The 22,240-nt window shown below is 40.8% G+C and overlaps 1 protein-coding gene across 1 annotated transcript; it reads left to right on the top strand.

The window, feature by feature from the left end:
- Positions 1-256: 256 nt before the first annotated feature.
- On the top strand, positions 257-11,451 carry asb6 (ankyrin repeat and SOCS box containing 6). The gene is made up of 7 exons (XM_034092037.2): positions 257-345; positions 647-792; positions 5,743-5,924; positions 7,441-7,547; positions 7,639-7,747; positions 7,836-7,922; positions 8,943-11,451. The coding sequence occupies exons 2-7, from the start codon at positions 683-685 to the stop codon at positions 9,662-9,664; spliced, it is 1,317 nt and encodes a 438-aa protein (XP_033947928.1). The 5' UTR covers positions 257-345; positions 647-682; the 3' UTR covers positions 9,665-11,451.
- Positions 11,452-22,240: the final 10,789 nt, after the last annotated feature.

The raw sequence follows: 22,240 nt of genomic DNA, 5'->3' as shown, positions 1-22,240 counted from the left end.
AAAACTACTCACAACCTGGAGCTCAAGGGTCAATTTGTTCACAAAAAATAAAATACCATCCGCTTCACAATGTCTCTCATTATTTAATAAAAACTGGAGTAACACTGCAGATGTATCTGTTGTTCCTCATTTAGTCTTCTCTTCATTCATCAGTTAACTTGTCAGTGTTCGTTTAGTGGAGAAAATATTCGCCATTGTTTGAGGACAGAGCGTAAAGTGGAACCTTTGTTGCACTCTTTTAGCTTCAAGGGGGACTAAAAACACCGTCGGACCCATGTGGGCGTGCGGGACAAGGGCTTCCTGTTATGAACTAAGGGAAACGACCCGGCGGGAGTAACGTTATCAGTGAGTTTCTTACAATTTAGATCATTTCATTCATGATTTAGAAAATATGAGCGATGCATTTAATGTAGCTACCAATGCTAGCAGTGACTGTGACGTTTAACATGCTAAGTTAGCTAGCTAGAATATAACTTTTTGAGAAGGTGACGATTAAATGCTATGCACATAGTGGCAACGTGTCTAAAGTAGAACATGAGTTTAAAGTGTGTCCTATTTCCAACCAATACATGTGTCTGCTCAACAAAACGTTAAGAGACTCTATACAAAATGAAGTCCCAATATGACTTGTACTTTGTTTTTTTAGGTATTTACTTACTAAACAGTGTTGAGCGGAGGAGCTATGCCTTTCCTCCATGGGTTTCGCAGGATCATATATGAGTACAAGCCGCTCGTGGACGCTGTCATGAGTGCAGTCGGACTGCTGGAAGGAGGCGGAAGTCACGAGGACAGGTAAAGCTGAAGCCACCATACGTATATTATTTATAAATAATTGTAGGCAGAGGACGATCTAAACATTTGTTTTCACGATTATCCTGACCAAAGTAGTTGCAGGTTATTATATAGAAAATATGCTTAAAACTTACTGGAATCACAAATGGGACAGTGTTGTTGTAGTAAACATCCTTTTAAGTAAAACACAATCAAATAATTACTCCTAAATCCTGAGGCTGAGGATGAACGTGTTAAAAACAAATTGCAACATGTTGTGAGTCTGTTCTTTCATGATAATAACATATCCTTGCCCCATTTTTTAACTTTTCTACCTTTTCAACCCACACTGATTTTTCAAGTCACTTGTTGTGAGGATATTCAAGATTACCCAGATCATGGGATACCACCCTGAATTAATTGTCAGAGTATTTTATTGTAATTTGCTAAAAAGAAAAAAAACGTTACTGTTCATGAACCACTGGCTCAGATAATGAAAAACAACAACATAAGTTACCATAGCTGTGCGGATGATACCCACATTTACATAACCATTTAACCAGGAGACTATGCTGAGTAAGTGCATTGAACAAATCAATGACTGGATGTGTCAGAACTTTCTCCAATTAAACAAAAATAAAACGGAGGTAATGGTTTTTGGAGCCAAGGCAGAATGTATAAAAGTTAGCGCTGAGCTTCAGTCTACAATGTTCAAAACAACAGATAAAGCCAGAAATCTAGGTGCAGTCATGGACTCTGACCTGAGTTTCAACAGTAACATTAAAACAGTGACTACATCAGCCTACTATCACCTAAAGAACATATCTAGGATTAAAAGACTAATGTCACAGCAGGATTTGGAAAAACTTGTCCATGCTTTTATCTTCAGTAGACTGGACTACTGCAATGGTGTCTTCACAGGTCTCACTAAAAAATCTATTAGAAAGCTGCAGCTGATTCAGAACGCCGCTGCTCGAGTCCTCTCTGACACTAAGAAAGTGGATTACATCACTCCTGTTCTGAAGTCTTTACACTGGCTTCCTGTGTGTCAAAGAATATATTTCAAAATACTGCTGCTGGTTTATAAAGCACTGAATGGTTTAGGCCCAAAATACATTTCTGACCTACTGCTAAATTATGAACCATCCAGATCTCTCAGGTCTTCAGGGACTGGTCAGCTTTCTGTCCCCAGAATCAGAACTAAACATGGTAAAGCAGCGTTCAGTTATTATGCTCCAAATATCTGGAACAAACTCCCAGAAACCTGCCGGTCCACTGCAACTCTGACTACTTTTAAATCCAGACTAAAGACTTTTCTTTTTGTCGCTGCTTTTAATTGAACTATTCTTAAACTGCACTGTAACTTTTATTTATGTATTTTTCTTTTAAAGTTTATTTTATTATCTTTGCTTTTAAATGACTGTTTTTAAATGCCATTTTCTTAATGTCTTTCATTTTTGTAAAGCACTTTGAATTGCCTTGTGTTCAAAAGTGACAGACATTGTCCTTGTGTAAAGAAAATAGTGAAACAAAAATATGCTGAAAAACCATGGATCACTAAGGGAATATTAAATGCATGTAAAACGAAAAATTAATGATATAAAGACTTCTTAAAGAATGGATCAGTAGAGGCTGAACAAAAATACAAGACATACAAAAACAAACTAACAAAGATAATACGATGTAGCAAAATGGATCATTACAACAAATTATTGGAGGATAACAAAAATAACATTAAAAACACATGGAATGTATTAAATACCATTATTAAAAAAGGAAATGGAAAGGCACAATACTCAAACAGTTTTCTGTCAAAAAACAATACAATAATTTATGACATGACCTCAGTTGCTGAAGATTTCAATAAGTACTTTGTCAATGTTGATCCTTGTCTAGCTGGGGAAATTCCAAATACTGGTTCTAGTGATGGTGTTGAAAGTAAATATATATATGTGAAGGAAACTATATTCTTAAGAGGGACTGATGAAAATGAAATTATTGACACAGTTAAAAAACTTAAGAGTAAAAGGTCTACAGACTGTCATGATATTGACATGTATACAGATAAAAACATTATTGAATGTATAGCCAAACCACTAACTCACATCTGTCAATACAAACCGGTGTATTTCCAAATAAAATGAAAACTGCTAAAGTCATACCCATACATACATCTGTAGATAAACATGTACTGTCAAACTATAGACCAATTTCATTGCTCTCACAGTTTTCTAAAATACTGGAAAAAATCTACTATACAAGACTAAATTACTCCATCACCAAACATAACATACTCTATGAACAACAATATGGTTTCAGAGCAAACAGAACTACATCATTTGCAGTTATAGAATTTATGGAATACATTACTAAGGCAATAGAAAAGAAAGAATATGCAATAGGGATATTTCTGGACCTTAAAAAAGCATTTGACACGGTTGACCATGAATTATTAATACAAAAACTACAGAGATATGGCATTAGAGGTGTTGCACTATCATGGCTACCCAGCTGCCTACATAACAGGGAACAGTACGTTGAACTACAAAGCCATACATCACAACTACTGCAGGTTACATGTAGGGCTGCAACAAACTAATAATTTAATAATCGATTAATCTATCGATTAATGAAACGATTAATCGATTATTCGGATCGTTAAGGTTTTAACTGATACTACTTGTATCGATACTGCTTATCGATCCAGTCCTTTTAACGATAGTATTAACGGTTCTTTTGACAAGAAATAAGGTAAACTAACTAAACAAATTGTGAACAAAACTAACATCGCTTTTTATTTTTAATTAAATGCATAATATTTCACATCAAAAGAAATGACATTGTTTTAACAAATCATATTAAATAATGTGATGACAGAACTGTAAACAAAATAGCTGAAACTTTAACAAAATAAATAACTCAGTTACCTCTAATCATTAACCCATGTTTTTATAACTGAGTTAACTCTGTGTGTTGCTGCTAGCATACATAACACCTGAGGTGGAAACGTTACTCGTGGACGGGGCTACAGAGCTACTAGAAAGACAGCGGAACCCGGTGCATTTCTCCGTCTGGATCTGGAGCACTTTTGCTAAATGTTTAGACAAATTGCTCGTGTTACCGCCCTTACATGCTAAACTCTTATTGCACTTTTGGTAACGAGCATTGTCCACATCGAGACGGCTAAAGTTTAACCATACCTCGGAGCGCGTTCTCTCCGCCATCTCCTCCGTGTGTGTTGCATGCATGTATCAGCTGCGTGTGTGTGTAAACTGCCCCGCCCCCTCGCAAGCAGGCGGGGGAGAGATCTCTCGTCTGAATTGGGAAGATCGAAAATACATTATAGACGCATTTTGTAGTCATATTGCATATTAGAAACGGAGTTGGCGACACTAAGACTGCGATATAACGTTTATGTAGCAATAATACATATGACATATGTTTTAAATGTCTCCTGTACCGATAAAAAAGAGCGATAACTTGGATTGGAGCTTAACGGGGTGTAGAACACATGTGATGACGTCACCAATGAATCGACGACTGAATTAGTTGCCAACTAATTTGGTAATCGATTAAGTCGATTAGTCCTTGCACCCCTAGTTACATGTGGGGTACCTCAGGGCTCAGTCTTGGGGCCATTACTATTTATTCTGTATATTAACAATATATGTGAAGTATCAAAAATTATTAAAACCATTATTTTTGCAGACGCCACAAGTCTACTCTGCTGTGGGGACAATTTAGAACAGCTATTGGTCACAATCGAGAAGGAACTGAGCAGGATGAAGATCTGGTTGACCAAAATAAATTAACATTGAACGCAAGCAAAACCAAACTCATAATATTTGGGAATCGATCGACCAATACAGAGAAGAAACTCACTATAAATGGCGTCCAATTAGAAATAAAATTCCTTGGAGTAATCATAGACAATAAATTAAGTTGGAAACCACATATCAGCTATATCAAAGCCAAAATATCCAAATCAATAGCAATTCTGAATAAAGCCAAATACCTAATTAATCAAGCTTCTTTGTTTATGCTGTACTGTTCCTTCATACTTCCATACATGGTGTATTGTGTGGAAGTTTGGGGGAACACATATAAAACAAATACACATCCTATCTTCATCCTGCAAAAAAGAGCCATACGAGTTATACATAAAACTACGTACAGAAAACCAACAAATAAATTGTTCATCAAACTAAAAACACTAAAACTACTAGACCTGTTTGACTATAAAACTATTCAAATTATGTTCAAAGCCCCAAAATCAACAATTACCTCATAATATCCAAGGACTTTTCACACGGAGAGAAAGCATGTACATGTTGAGAGGAAACTGCATTTTCAAAAAACCACCCGTACGAACAAATGCCAAACTTCATTGCATCTCATCAAAAGGTGTTAGTCTGTGGAATAACTGTAACGATGCACTGAAATATTATACAAGTCTATCTAAACTGAAAGTATTATTTAGGAGCCAAATCATTAATGGTTATGAACAGGACCTGTAAAATCCCATTTGTTGTTATTTCTTGTAATTGTAAAAGTAATTTCTTTCTGATTGTTTTGTAAAAAAACAAAAAGCAAACAAATTAACAAGACAAACATGTCGCTGATGACGATGAACTAATATTTTATTTATAAGAAAAATATATGCTAGAGGGGGTAGGACCAGAAAAAAATGTTATAATTTTTGTGCACGTTTTATTTCCAGTATGTTCATTGAGTTCTTTCTCAAAGCCTTTTGTGAAACAGATTATTAAGGTTATTAAGGTGAAATCTAATGTATCCTCATTTCTGATGCATAACAGTAAAAGGTAGTTCTTTGAAATGTTCAAGTGTGTGTCAGTTTGTTCTTCGCCAGCTATATTGTTATAACCTCTGCCAGTACACAATGTATAGTTGATCTGGTGGCATTGCATACAGTTTTGATGAAACGGTACACCTTTCTGCTCTTGTGTTCAGAGTCAGAAGCCCTGACGGAGAGTCCGCTCCTTGTAGCTCTCTGGCGGAGCTTCTGGAGCAAGAGTCCCAGTCAGAAGTGTTTGTGGAAGGCATCAGCTGTTCTCTCTCTAAGGTAGCAGAGCACGGACTGGTCGACGCCGCTGAAATCCTTCTACGATACGGAGCTGAACTAAACTTTGAGGGTAAGCTATCTCGTAAATTAATTGTACACAATAAAATGGCACATACATAGGAGTAGCCAGCCAGATAACCCTAAACAACACTATAAGGGCATACTAATCCAAATCACACTTCTCTTACTGTGTACTATGACAAGTTATATATGAGTGTTCATTTTTTATTATTTTAAACTTAAATCAATTGTTTTCCTCTTGGCAAATGAAGTGCCTTATTGTCACTAGAAATCTCTAGGACTTGTTTCTGTAACACAAGGTATATATTTTGCTGCTGTGATGCAAGAGACATTTCAGACTTGATCTAACAATGAAGTGTTATATTATTATTTTAGCTTTTTTGGCTAGTAGCTACAATTGCTTTCATCTTGCTACAGTTTTAATAGGTGATCGGGAGTCTTTGTCAAATGCACAACAACCTGAATTAGAGAAAATGTAATAAGTGTTTGAAGTGTGGGACCTAAGTGGCCTTGCCATTTTCAATCTTACACAAGGATTGCATGTTTAAAATTGAGCAAGTTTTTGTCCATATACACTGAAGAGAAAAAGTCTCCCTTTTGCAAATTGCAATGGAAAGTGCTGCATGTCTTACGGCTGTGACAGAATCTGCCAGGGTGTCAGACTCTGCTATGGTGACCTCTGGTGGTGGCAAGCATGTCTTTCCCCTGGGACATAATTAGGGTTCCTGGCAGAGGCTGCTTCATTCATCTTTTACATGTATTGAATGCCTTTTTCCAGAAGGTTAACACTGACACATTCTCCCACATAGCATGCAACTATGTTCAAGCTTCTCTATTCTTTTTGTTTGTCATGCCTTGATGTTTCAAAATAGTGTGTGCAAACTATCTGAGAGGCCTGTAGCAAAAGCTTATGATAGTAAAGCTAGTTACTAGACAGGTTCGTTTGGTCAAGCAAACATAATAATACATTGTTAGTGTTCATGCAGCACTTTAAGGCTTATAATATTTATATTTATGTCTTTCGATGTCACAAAGAACTCAGGAAGTAGTATCAGCAGTATTCGTGTTAGGAACATGACAATCTACCATATTAATAATGACTACAGCTTTCAAATCAGCCATCTACGTATTAACTACGTAGATGGACGGACCCAAGCTTGTTTTAACCCTTAATAATCTGGTCAGTAATATATAGATACATGTAGTTAGTATTTACAATCAGGCACAGGGGGCTGTTCTGTTCAATGTAAAGCTTAGAATAAACTTTGTTTGTAATCTGATTGTATACTGGATTGCTGCAAGCTACAGCGGGGAAGAGTCTGACAACAACAGCTTGATAAAACACTCAGCCACCAAGTCAACACATATGCTGCATCTGAAGCTCTAAGTAAATAAATACAACAGAAGGAAGTACTGAAAACACCCTTTAACCAGATCCTTTAAACATGAATTGGGTTGCGGCAAATTGGCCATCATGCCTTTTTAAAGAAAATGTAGCATTGTCAGAAATCTTAATGTGATAAAGACTCCATTTGTTTAATATTCATTTCTGTTTTTCTATCCAGACCCAGTGTCCTACTATAACCCTCTCCATATGGCAGTTCTGAGGAACAAACCAGACATGGTGAGGCTGCTGGTCAGGCACGGAGCAGACGTTGAAAAGAGAGACAGGGTGAGGCAACTCTGGATGATTTATGTCCTCTTTTGTTTTCATGTTTATCTTTCTGTAGCATTGTGTGTGTAATATAAATGTAACTTGGTAGATCCATGAGAGCAGTCCTTTGGATCTGGCCAGTGAGGGGTTGGAGAGGCTGCCCTGCTTGCTCGTCCTTCTGGAGCTCGGTGCTGATGTCAATGCAAGGGATAAACATGGTACATTGCCTGGCCTTATTCCAAGATATTTATCCTTTCACTGGTTGGTTCATTCTAACACCTGATTGTTTTGGTTTCGTCCCTAAAGGAAAAACCCCTTTGCTCCATGCCTTTGCAAGCAGCGACGGACTCACTGTGCTCAACACAGAGAACATTGAGCTTCTTCTTCAGAGAGGTACTGACTGAAACAGCCTTCATCTTCACTTTGCCTTCTTGTCCGCTTTCAAACAGAATCACACTCAAACCACGACATTCAGGAACTTGTGTTAGTATGCATACCTGCCCACCTGTATGCATTTTGAGATCAAAGTAAACTCAGGGGTTGTCCGGTTTAAATATGCACATAGAGTTGTTATCGAAAGTGAAAATGGAGCAGAACTAACCCTGTGATTCCGGTGTGAAGCGACTGACTGACAGACAAGACTTTTAACTGCGGGAGGTTTAGGAGTCAAAGTCTTTCACGTCTTCATAGGCAGTGTAGTGGTGTCATCAATCTGCTTTATTAGCATTTACAAGCAGTGAACACCAGCATAAAAAAGCAGCACATTGGGGATTGTATTAAAAGTCAGTTTATCACAACTGTTGGAAGTCATCCAGAGCTATGAAGTTGATCAATAAACAAAAAATTCTATTTATATTTTAAAATAAAAGTTTGTCGTTCATATCATGGCCATAAATACTGTTTGAGCCTCTCAAATATGATGATATCCTGCTTTTCTTTGTTTAATATTGATTGAGATGCCCGGTCCTGTTATTTGATGTTTTGTTTAAGAAGCTGCTATAGCTGCTTTACAGTATACGTGATTCTACAGTATGAGTAAAGAATCACAACAAGCCAATCTGTTATAAAATAATCTTAATTTAAAGAAAGCAACACTACAGACTATTGGTCAAGCTATGTCATTCTCTACTGCCTTGATTTGTACTATACTATTCCTTCTCATTCATTCTTTCTAATTATGATCTGTTTTGAAAGTTACCAAACCTTATAGAAGTAGGCCTACATGTATGTCTAGAGTAGCCTTTAATGTAGGCAGCAAAGGCTCAATTTAAAACCAGTCAATGCTCTGTAGTTTTGTTTTTGTGTTTTCATAAAGGGCCTAAACAATTACTAATTTGTAGAAATGATCATCAATAAATATAGTTTATTGTCAAATTGGCTCATTATTTGAATTGAATTTGAACTTCTCTGCAGGCGCTGACGTGAATGCGGCTTCTTTAGACGGCGAAACGGCGTTGTCCTTGCTGGTGTTTGTGGTCACGGAGGCTCTGGAGGCCACCGCGGAGGACGCTGCTGAGATGGGTAACTTTTGCTTGAAAGCCACACAGCTACTTTTGTCTCACGGTGTGGACCCCAGCTCCTGTCTGAATGCGGACGGCAAGTCCTCGGTGATGCCCACCCTGACGCAGACGAGCCTGGAGCACTTCGACCTGCTCTTCCCTCTGGCGGTGCTGTTAATCCGGAGCGGAGCGTCTTTGGTTTGCTCCCATCACGGCGACTCTTGTTGGTCAGGGTACAGCCTCCTTTTCCAGCGGCTCCACACAGCCCTGCTGCAATGCCCCGATAAAAGTCACGCCTCCGAGCTGCTGGAGCAAGCTGAGGTGTTGCTCGACTTAGCGAAGGTTGACCTCATCGCGTTGCATGTGGAAGTGAAGCTCCCTGTGCCCGGTCGGGACCCTCACCCCTACGCTCAGGCTCTCAAGGACCTGCACAGCCGCGTAGAAGAGCATGAAGCGAACCCTCCTGCTCTGCAAAGCTTTTGTCGGGCGTTTATAAGGAGCCACCTACAGCCTGGGCCCCTGGAAGACAGAGTGAAAGCTTTGCCATTACCGGACAAACTGAAAAACTTTATTCTTCCTGAGCCAATCCCTAAGCCCGGCTGGGACTGCTTCAAGCCCCAACTTAGCCAGCGCTGACAATATAAGCTACCAATAGTGTGTGTTCTACCTGAAAATCTATATTGAAGGACTGAAAAGGCCCGTAGTAGTTGTATAAAAGTACTGGGCACCATTGAGGCGTTTATTTTAAATCTTATCATAGTTTTCTCTGCTAAATGACCAGACAACCAGTGTATGTTTACTTCAAGACACAAAGTTATGTCAAATGACAACTGAATGTTCTGATTAAACTGCCACACAGTGAAGTGAGTCATATCAGTGAGTTTAGGCAGCGGCAATACACAATAAAATCCACCAGATGGCAATGTTGCTCTTTCAGCTCAGATGTTAGGGTCACAGATTTAGCCATTCACAGAGCAGCATGTTTAAGTTGCTCCAGCGCACAGTAGGCTCCATCTATATTTCATCTCCTCAACATGATGGTGGTGTATTGTGGAATTTGTGAATATTCTCGCTTAAATGTAAAAATGAACCAATAAATCAGTCGGGTTTCTCCCCATCAGAGTCCTGACAGCTGCACACAAATATCAGTTTGACATTTTTTTTTTTATGGCTGTCAACATGTAACTGTTTGTAGCTGACCAGGTAGTGGCAGTGCAGCGCTGAGTCTGCCTCACACTCACTGGCTGTCTGGTTATAGTGAAGTAATTGTTGCTATATATATTTAGCATGTTCAAATGCAACAAAAAAAGGAATATAACGCTCCAACACTGCAGGAAGCCTGTAGATGTTTTGACACTGTTCCACTGTGACATAATGTGTCTGCAGTGCCTGCTGGCCTGGAAAGTTTTACCAAGCATTCTTAATGCTAATGTTTAAATTCAGATGAATTCAGGGGCCCTTTCCTCTTTTTTTTGTTTTGCTTCCTCATATGCACAAACCCCAATCTGCACATCTTGTCTTTGCTAATAAACAGACGGCTTCTAAAAGAAACACACCACTGTAATTTGGAAATACTACAGGGTACATATGTGTTTGCGTCCATGTCTCTGTGTGTGTGAGCAAACTAAATAGGACATTGTATTACACAACTAACCCCTTCCTGACATTGCTGAAGCTGGAGTGGCTCCAAGGCTTGCAAGCGCTCCAGCTCCTCTTGGTTATCTAGGTCACAGCCTCTGAGGAGAAGAGCAGCAGCAGCAGCAGCCCTGCATGACACACGCTTCACTCTCCTGTCTGACTGAATCTCTTGACAAAACCTCAACACTGGCCCTGGTCGAACGAGGGTGAGAGGGAGAGAGAGAGGGAGGAGGTTGCAGGAGGCAGAGGAGTGAGGAAAAAAAAAGTTACAGAGACTGCATATGTGGAGTGGTTGTGGGAGCACTCATGGAGGACACATGGAAATGGCAACGTTGGATTACATTTATACAATACACTAGCTGTAGGAACATGATCCATCCAACCAACAATCACTACGGCGGGGGGAAACAGCCTTCTTCCACTGAGTCCAATCCCTGCTTGTAGAAGGTGATAGAGATAGTGGGGGAGGGCTGAGGCAGTCCAGCATTTATTGGAAAACAGCGCGAGTGAAGCTCGGTACTGAAATTAGTTATTGATCTATTCTCTCCCTGAAGCCCATGGGTCTTTCCCACCACACCTGCTCGTTCTCTCAGAGCCTTTTCTTTCCCTGCAACCCATTGTATCTCTCGCTTCTGTGCTTTTCTGCTTCTACTGTAGTTCTTGTTATTTTCTTCAAATCCTCTCGTCATACAGAGAAGTCGTTTAAAACTAAGATTCCAAGAATAAACATGTCTACTACAAAGTGTTATATTAACATACTCCATTATTAATTAACGGTATCTATTTAAGGGCATTTCACTGCAAATCATTGAATATTAAAACAATACTTTTAGTTTATGGTAAAAAGAAAAAAAGGGATTAAATGAAAACCTTATATAACATTCTTGATATGTTCCCCTTTTTATTTGAAATTCTTCTCTTAACTACATAGCATTTGTTTAGATAACCATTTTCTGTTATAAACAAGTGTTTATTTCGAATTCTTCTTGGTCTTAAGAAGTCCCTGACGTAATTGCCAGCTCCAGCAGTATTGATGATAAACTCTTTGACTTAACTTTAGAAAAAAAGGACATTTAATTGCACACGCATATAAGATGTTTTGAATGATACACCAACCAAAAGTTATTGTATTGATATCAATTCAAAAAAAGCACTTGGAATGTAACAATGAGCCTAAAACATGAAGAGACATATTTTTCTTTTTAAATTTGGACAATAACTGTTTCTAAAATATTGCTGCTTTTTTTGTATTCATGGTGGTGCTTGTTGGCTGAGTTCCCAGTCTGGCTCTAAACATTGTTATTAACCACTGCGTCACCAACTCAAGCACATCGTGGTCTATCCCGGGACTTCTCTTTTATACATCGAGCCTGCAGAGTGTGCATCTCCTTGTCTTTCAGTATACATTGTCTACCAGTAGACATCGTCTAGACACGGGATGATTGCAGACTTCACTGAACACTCAGCTGCTGCCTGAAACCTCATGGGAGCAGAGGTGGACTTTGGAGGGAAAGGCCCAGCAGTCAGTGAGGGGTGGGGGGGTAACACTTGCACCCCTTTTAGATTGAGTATTTAAGTGTTTGCCCATACATCTTCGTGCTGTAAGTGTTTTCTGGTGTGTGAAGGCAAGCCTGAATTCAGGTGTGTGTGTGTGTGTGTGTGTGTGTGTGTGTGTGTGTGTGTGTGTGTGTGTGTGTGTGTGTGTGTGTGTGTGTGTGTGTGTGTGTGTGTGTGTGTGTGTGTGTGTGTGTGTGTGTGTGTGTGTGTGTGTGTGTGTGTGTGTGTGTGTGTGTGTGTGTGTGTGTGTGTGTGTGTGTGTGTGTGTGTGTGCGCAAAAGAAAAAGCGTAGACATTGACACACAGTGTTCATAACCGCAGATGTGGTGACTTCATCACCAGAAAATGTACCCCGTCCTACTGCTCTGCTAGCGTTGATGGAGCTCAGCTAAATGAGTGGCTGTTAATGCTAACACGAATAAAAGCAAGGCAATAGTAGTCTGCACTTTAGCTGGCTTCCATACAGCAAATGTATCTCCCATAACAATATTGTTGTTTTTCCCTCGCACTATTAAATGTGAAGATTTGACTCTGTGTATTGGGGGGTTGTCTGTTGGTCTCTGAGATGGTCACAGGTTGCCGGGTTCATCCAGGGCGTAGGACTAATCTCAGTGGGGGTGGATTGGATGCAGGATAACTCAGTCCTGTTGGGGCAGGCCACCTTCTCATTCTGCTCCAGGTGTTCCTCCTTCAGACTGACATAACGACTGTTGTGCTCAGCAGCTTTTACTCATTTGGCTTCATGCTTTAAAGTCTTCTGGCTTTTTGTTTGAAAGATAGCCTTTAAGAAAAAATATGTCAACTTTAAATTAGTTACTTGTTGGAAAATGGAGAGATCCTTCAACAGTTACCCTACTTTCCTGTCTACTTTTCTCTTTTACATCTCTTCTTAAATGTGTTTTTCTAAATGCGTAGCTTTTCTTAAATCTTAGGTTTTCCCAAATCTAGTTGGAAGTAGAACTGCTCCAACAAGTAACGCTACACACAGACAAAAAGCTGCTCCTGCTCTTTGAGCTTTGAGGAGGAATAATTGAAGTGTAGCACGCCGAAAAAAGTTACGGTTCCATACTCCTATTTTAGAAGCACACAAATCCACCACCCTCCACATTTCTATAACTGACGCCATTTCACAGAAATTCCAGACAACTGGCGCCTGAGCTTCTGCCTCAAGAAGGACATGATGACTAGGACACACCCTTGGTATGCTAGTGAATGGTAGAATATATGGCACACTGCAGTGTTACAGCCTAGATTCATTACAGCCTCTCTTCTCAGCTCTTTAGAGTGTCGGTTTTTCTGCTTCTCTCCCCCTTGCGTTTCATGCTGCTCGCCTATTTTTAAAAGCTTGAATTTGAGTGAAATGCACAGAGGCACCAGTAAGGCGAGCTACAGCTCTTCCCAGCGCTGGTTCCTGATCCACCTCTTTGTTGTGGTCTATGCATGCCTGCTCTAGTCACATGACTGCGTTTCTATGGCAACTCGGGTTTGAGTAATCATTTGCGTTACGACCTTTATTCCCTTGAGGAAAGGGGAGGGGGAGGTTAGACTGAGCCTGTAGAAAGAGGGAGCAAGAGGAAAGGGAAAAGATAGGCAGAAGGGGAGAGGCACAGGGAGAGAAAATAGGCAGGAACACAGCGGCTGTGGAGAAAATGTTTTGCTCTTTCTTTCCTTTTATATTTTATATTTTCCTCTTCGTACCGAATCCCAGCCTCCACCTCACCGTATTCAGTAGTTGAGAAGGGAAAGAAGAAAAAAGGCTGCCACTAAACACTGGGTTGTGTGCTTCAGTTTCAACCATAATGTCTTTTATGCTGTGACTCACTCTGTGACTAGGGCAGGCGAGTGAGTTTGGTTGGAGAGGCAGCAGGCATGTATGTTTCATAAGGGCCTACTCTCACACACACACACACACACACACACACACACACACACACACACACACACACACACACACACACCTCCCCTTCTCTTCTTCTCGGAGGAAAAGCAGTACTCTGCCACATGTGCAAGTCTCAGCAGAAACAGATTCTGTATGTTCCTGTTTCTTGCTCTCCCGGCTGTGTTGTCATGGTTACAGAGCTAGTCCACCAAGGCACGCACGCAGCTCCCCTCCCTCCCTCCCTCTATCTGTTTCTCTCTCGCCACCGTTGGGTGATTCAACCCATCAGTTGGGTTGTGTCATCTCCTAGATGGAGTTTCTAGCTCCCACATCTCCTAAATGGAGTTTTTCAGTTTGTGTTCCAATTGGATTCTAGTTTGAGAAAATAGGATACATGTGTTTGTGTGTATGTGGGTGAGGTATGGGTGAGTTTTGCGGGCGTCTTTTACCCGCAGTACTGGGGATCAAGCATTGACAGGAGGTGGGCTGGAATGGGGGTCTGGTGATAGACACTGAGGGGGTTGTGGAGGTGGTGCTGGTGCTGGCTGCTTCCAGGTGCCTGCGACTGGGACTGAATATGAATGAGGGGCCTCGGTCCTCCAGAGATGGCGGCTGGGGAGAGAGCTGCTAAAACCAGAGACCAGTGGAGCCTGGCTGCATGAGAGGCCCCCACAAGCTGCTGACAGGAGCTGGAGCTAGCCATCACGTTAATTAGCGTTTTTACTCTCGCAGCTCCGAATAGGGGGAGTGGGTTAGAGAGGGATGTGGGGGTGGTATATGACTCATAGACACAGTATGGTTTATTCATGATGGAGGAAGGGGATGTGTGTGTGTATTTGTGTGTGTGTATTTCCTTAGCAGATCACTGATTGGCACTAAGCCAAGATATTATTATGTCTTGAACATAATAGCAGGATTTCATTGTTTCTTTCATTGAGATTTCTTCTGAAATAATTTTAGAAAACACACTGAACTAATTCTTTTTTTTATCTAAAACTAGATATGTTCCTATCGTTATGTAATACTTAATGTGACAGGAAGTTTGACAACACATAAAGATGATGCCAGTAACAAACTAGAAGCTGTAACATTTTACTTTTAATTTCCTCTGTTACTGAAACATTATTGATCGCAGGCTTTTGAGGCCTGTCTGGGGAGCTTCAGACTGATGACATGGGTTAGGGGTGCCTCTCTCATATAGGTGACCTGACCTTGTCTCCTCTGCCTCAGCCTCTGACAGTGATCCTCACCCCCCTGAGTGATGCGTGAGATCAATAAATTGGTATTTTCCCCACACCAATCACGAAGGACCCCCCATCCAGGTTGAGCAGAGCTGAAAAGAAGAGCTGCTGCAATAGAAAGAACATTCCAGAAGAATCGTCTCCTCCTCAGTCTGTTCGCTCGCTTCGTGTGTGTGTGTGTGTGTGTGTGTGTGTGTGTGTGTGTGTGTGTGTGTGTGTGTGTGTGTGTGTGTGTGTGTGTGTGTGTGTGTGTGTGTGTGTGTGTGTGTGTGTGTGGTGTGTGTGTGTGTGTGTGTGTGTGTGTGTGTGTGTGTGTGTGTGTGTGTGTGTGTGTGTGTGTGTGTGTGTGTGTGTGTGTTACAGCTATGCTATTGTCTAATTGTCTCCTCTTATCATTAGTGACAACCATGACCTCTGTTATTGGCATATCTGCATTCTGCCTGCACTGCAGAGCCTCCACCACACTACTCGTAGCGTTTTCTCTCCCAAGAGCGGCAGGGCCTATGCCTCATAAATACAAACACAATCTCTCCTACACCTCCTGACTGCAGGACAGGACTCCACACATATCTGCCCGTGGAGCGCAGCTCATTTGCATACATATTAAAGTGACGCCTGAGAAAAAAGGAAGAGAGAAAGAGGGGGGAAGTAGAGGAGGGAGGGAGAGAGAGAGCGGGTATATGCAAACAAGGCTTTCATCTAATATGCAAGAACTGGCATCGCTCGGGCATAAATCTGCATCTGAGCTCAGGCAAAGAGAGCGGAGCCCATTTGACAGTAAATGGGCTGGGGATGGCTGTCAGATGCACAGGGGAACAGTGTGTTACCCCACAGAGAACGGGCGATTGATCCGTATGGCATGTCACACATAGCAACAACTACAAGGTAACAATGGCACATGGTAACTAAAAGCTATGGATGGCATTGGAGGAAATACATGGGGGATAGATAATAAAGTATATCAGAAAAATATGGGTTGCTGAAAAGAAAAGTTGAATATTTTTTTGTTATGTGCTTGTTTGTTATTTGATTTTTGTGCAAATTAAACAAATCTACAAATCAGATATAAAGTGTTAATTCGTGAACTGTAGAGATGCTGGTAGGCACATTGTTACCTTTGGACAGAGCTAGCATGTTTCAGTCTTTATGCTAAGATTAGCCAGTGTGGCTGCTGGTTCCAGCTTCATTTTTACTACACTGAACAAAAATATAAATGCAACACTTTTGTTTTTGCTCCCATTTTTCATGAGATGAACTCAAAGATCTAAAACATTTTCTATATACACAAAATAACCATTTCTCTCAAATATTGTTCACAAATCTGAAAAAGTCTGTGATAGTGAGCACTTCTCCTTTGCCGAGATAATCCATCCCACCTCACAGGTGTGGCATATCAAGATGCTGATTAGACAGCATGATTATTGCACAGGTGTGCCTTAGGCTGGCCACAATAAAAGGCCACTCTGAAACGTGCAGTTTTGCTTTATTGGGGGGGTCCGAAAACCAGTCAGTGTCTGGTGTGACCACCATTTGCCTCACGCAGTGCAACACATCTCCTTCGCATAGAGTTGATCAGGTTGTTGATTGTGGCCTGTGGAATGTTGGTCCACTCCTCTTCAATGGCTGTGCGAAGTTGCTGGATATTGGCAGGAACTGGAACACGCTGTCGTATACGCCGATCCAGAGCATGCTCAATGGGTGACATATCCGGTGAGTATGCTGGCCATGCAAGAACTGGGATGTTTTCAGCCTCCAGGAATTGTGTACAGATCCTTGCAACATGGGGCTGTGCATTATCATGCTGCAACATGAGGTGATGGTCGTGGATGAATGGCACTACAGGATCTCGTCACGGTATCTCTGTGCATTCACAATGCCATCAATACAATGCACCTGTGTTCGTCGTCCATAACATACGCCTGCCCATACCATAACCCCACCACCTCCATGGGCCACTCGATTCACAACATTGACATCAGAAAACCGCTCACCCACACGACGCCACACACGCTGTCTGCCATCTGCCCTGAACAGTGAAAACCGGGATTTATCCGTGAAGAGAACACCTCTCCAACGTGCCAGACGCCATTGAATGTGAGCATTTCCCCACTCAAGTCGGTTACGACGACGAACCGGAGTCAGGTCGAGACCCCGATGAGGACGACGAGCATGCAGATGAGCTTCCCTGAGACGGTTTCTGACAGTTTGTGCAGAAATTCTTTGGTTATGCAAACCGATTGTTGCAGCAGCTGTCCAAGTGGCTGGTCTCAGACGATCTTGGAGGTGAACATGCTGGATGTGGAGGTCCTGGGCTGGTGTGGTTACACGTGGTCTGCGGTTGTGAGGCCGGTTGGATGTACTGCCAAATTCTCTGAAACGCCTTTGGAGACGGCTTATGGTAGAGAAATGAACATTCAATTCACGGGCAACAGCTCTGGTGGACATTCCTGCTGTCAGCATGCCAATTGCACGCTCCCTCAAAACTTGTGGCATTGTGCTGTGTGATAAAACTGAACACTTTAGAGTGGCCTTTTATTGTGGCTAGCCTAAGGCACACCTGTGCAATAATCATGCTGTCTAATCAGCATCTTGATATGCCACACCTGTGAGGTGGGATGGATTATCTCGGCAAAGGAGAAGTGCTCACTATCACAGATTTGCGAACAATATTTGAGAGAAATGGTTATTTTGTGTATATCGAAAATGTTTTAGATCTTTGAGTTCATCTCATGAAAAATGGGAGCAAAAACAAAAGTGTTGCATTTATATTTTTGTTCAGTGTAGATGAGATTTGAAGAGATGAGAGCGGTAGGCCTATTGACCTGATTAAAGCAAATACAACAATTAGAAAGTGTAATTAGAAAATATAAGCATGCTAGATTGCTAAACTGAGATTACCTTACTGCATCTATGTTTCGCAAATGTATGTTAGCATTGTCTTTGCTAACAATTAAGCAGGTTGATATTAGCATTTGGCGAATAATCACAGCTGTACCTTTAAGTAAGACAAGGCAAGTTTATTTATATAGCACCTTTCAGCACCAGGCAATTCAAGGTGCTTTACAAAAATGAAAGACATTCAGACAAAGGCATTTAAAAACAGTAAAAGATAATAAAAGAAACATTAAAAAGAGATGCTAGTATAGCTGTCGACTCCTATGTGCAAATTTACGTTTTACGCAGATTTTGTGGATGCTAAACCTGCACTAATATGTAAAAATAACCTGTCTCATCCGCAATGGCATTCCTAATTGTGCTGCCAAGCAAATAGCGTCTCGATGCTACTGTGCTATTTGCACACATTTAAATAAGGTAATATGCATACATTTGGTGCAAAATCTGCCCCATTCTATGCAAATAAGGGCTAATAGACGAACATAGTCATAGTGAAATAAAAAACGTCTTCACAGAGTTAGCGGTAACTGAAGTGCATTTATTGAAAGAGTCACGCCCAGACTTTCCAGGGATAATTTATGGCAACATTAAATGATATGTTTTTGTTGGTGTTCTGCTTAAATAGACCATCTTCCTCTAAAGTCTGAAGGTGTGCATTTGAAAAACAGCCACAGCACAGTCAGATACAGATAGTGATATTTAATACCAAATTGTGTTTCTCTATTTCCTGCAATTAATTATTTCTTGAGTGAGTCTTGTTTTAACTTTTGGCACAGCCTTGTTTCCCCCTTGTTCTCGTCTTCATGCAAAGCTTAGCTAACTATTGGGTAAAGCAACATTTGTATCATTAGAGTGGTACAGCGCCATATGGCTCTGGAGTGGTATAGATCTTTTTAACTAACTTTTGACATGAAACCAAAAGAATAGAAAATTCCAAATATTGAACTGTTAATTTTAAAATGTAAGCATATGGTCCCTGTATTATACGTATGCTGCATGATCCAATTAACTGAATTGAAGTAGGCCTATTGTCCTCAAACTAGCAGTTATTAAACTTCTATAAAACTCTTTTGTACAAGCAAAAGTGGAGCGCACGATGGCAGTGCTAAAGCAAAAAAAAGTGTACGACTGAAACTTTACCTACTGTCTTCAGAAACTGGAGTGCTGCCATGAGCTCCGGGTTTTCCCTAACTTTGTGAGTATTTCATGTTGGAGACCCTTGAACTCCCTTTCCTGTTTTCCTGCCTGAGCATGTCACATTGAAGCACGCCATTCTGTCTGTACAGGTGATCTTACGCACAGGAAATGGAAACTTTGAATGTGTTGTGTATGTGTTTGCGCAGTTTGTGTGTGTGTGCGTGTTGGAATAGGGGCGGGTTGGAAATGGGGGTTGAAACAGGATATGTTGGGAATAACACAAAGCACAAAAAGTGTCACATGATCTGAAACAGAGTTGATTTATTTGGCTTCAGAAAGAATCTGTTGCATGTGGTTTGGAGGAGAGAATGTTTTCCTTCTTTGCTCTCAGTGTGCTCAGACACAACACATGGAAACATTTTCAGAGAGGCCTATGGGTCCGGGAAAAAAAGCTCCAGACATTTTATTTCTTCTCCCTCTTTTCATAGTTTTTTCAGTTCTTTTTTTCCCAACTGATTGAATTACATACATCTGCTTGCCACATGTGGAAATATCCCCCTAATGAATATTTGTGATGCAGGGGTTTTGACGTGCAATTAATAGAATATGTTAGTTTATTTTGGTAAGAATCAACTGGCAGTAGTATACCAAGTGGTGGGCTCTTCACTTATTCCTTGCCAGGGTGGTGGTGATATATCAATGAACATCCTATTTACAGCCTCTATTTCAGTCTGTAATAAATACACTTCCACTCACATGAGACAGTTGCAGGTCTGCTCTATTGTCTTCCATAAATATGCTGGAAGGGTTGGTTAAATATTGATAACACCAATTTTCTGCCTCCCCCTCTACCCCACAAACCCTCCCTCCATCACCACACACACACACAAACATCACACACTCATCCCAAACCCCTCCTTCTTTTTCTCCTTCTATCTCGCGGTTATTTCACCCTCACAGTAACCTTGCTTATGCATATTGCATATGTAAATAAAGCACCCCGCCTCTGAAGTAATTGTGTGCATCTTCCACAGAGCTGCAGATCTCAGCTCTGTGTTTAAGAGGATGCACTATAGAAAGACTGACTTCTCTTTGTTAAGCAGGTGATTCCTTTTTGTTTGGACTCATCCACAAACTCCACAACTATAGATGTATTGATTTTAAAAAAGAGCTTGAAGTACAATTTTTACAACTCCATTTGTTATTGTCATTAAGGAGCTGGTTATGGGTGGGACTGAGTCCTTTGAGTAGGATCACTCACATATATCATTTTGCATACAATTCTTCATCAACACAAGTAGTGTGATGTAACTTTACCATCAGGTTGAATATTATGAATAATTATATCTTATGTATTTTACATGAGAATATATACCTTTCTTGTCATATTACACATGGCATCTTCCATCATTAATGTGTATTTCAGTTCATAAAATCCATAATTAACATAATAAACTACCAAATATAATTATATCAAAGTTACAGTGTTTTCTTTTTCCTCCTAACATAGTTATTTGTCTCAAGAAAAAGACATTAACAACATCTGTTTCCAATGCTGGCAGTTTAATGCCCTTAAAAAGGTGCAGGTATGAAATGTGCTATGTACATAAACTCAATTTAACCTTAAATAGGTTCACATATGCCTTAATATTATGAACGATGGCTTTGCCTTTGTCATTTGGTTTATGTGTAAATAAAGACTTTTACACTTTCCCAAGTTTTCTGAAAAGTATTGTTTAAATATGTAAATACAGCATTATGCTACATTTAGGTAAATATAATAAAACGTTTGCAGATTCAAATAGTCAAAATGAGGCAAAATAAACACATTTTATCTATCAGGAATGCTCTGCAAAAAAAGATATAGAACTCTATAATCACTAATGCAGTATCTAGAGAACAGCAATACCTACCTTCCTTTCTTTTTTTACATATACTTTATTATTTGTTAACTCAACCCAGTGGTATTCTGAGGGTGTTTCTGATATGGTCCATATTATTTTGAAATCTGAAGGAAAAAAGTAGAATTGTTTTATGTTGGAACTGGATGGAACAATTCTGTCACAATTCACATGTTATGTCACGCTTGTAGTTTTGTCTGTGTTGGTGTTTTTCTTGTCTTTGGGTTTCCTGTCTTATTGTGTTAAGTGTTCACCCCCGTTTCCTGCCTGTCTGCTTTCTGTCTGTTTCCCTCCCTGATTACCCGATTGTGTTCACCTGTTGTCCTTGTGTTTCTCCTCCCCTGCCCGGCTGTTTCTCGTTGTCATGATTACCCCTTCTTGTATTTAGTCTTGTCTCTGTCTGTGTTCAGTGTTGGGTCATTGTTTGTTGGTGACGGAGTTCACCGGAGAGTGTTCTGTTCTATATTTGTCATTTATCCTTTATCCTTGGAATAAAGGGTTTCTCTTAAGTTATCTGCATTTGGGTCCTGCTTCCTTCACTCATCTGTGACAGAATGACCCAACCAGAAATGGACCCAGCAGATGACCCTTTTGAGGTGGAGCTGCAACAGTTTTCTTTTCCTTTGGAATGTTGCCACGATTGGTGGAAGGAAGCGTCCAGTGTTCGGCTGAAGGAGGCCGCCCTGGTAGAGGCGCACCGGTTGGCGATGGAGAAGCCCGACTTGGTGGAATTCTTACCTGACTGGATGTTGGACTTCCTCTGGAGGTGAGTTCCAGCCTGCTGACTACAGACGTCTCGGAGTGTTCCGTCTGGAGTCAACCTCTGCTTCTTCCCCAGTTCCTGCTCCTATTCATGAGTCTTATGCTGGAACTCGTCAGGCTTATGGAGGCCCACGGAGCATTCAGGCGGCTGCTAAGAGGAGTCGTCGCAAGGCCAGAAAAGGAGCCCGGGCCCCAGCAGCCA

This window comes from Pseudochaenichthys georgianus, chromosome 9 (genome assembly GCF_902827115.2).
Source record: "Pseudochaenichthys georgianus chromosome 9, fPseGeo1.2, whole genome shotgun sequence".
Classification (NCBI taxonomy): Eukaryota; Metazoa; Chordata; class Actinopteri; order Perciformes; family Channichthyidae; genus Pseudochaenichthys; species Pseudochaenichthys georgianus.
This window is presented reverse-complemented; position numbering and strand designations above follow the sequence as displayed.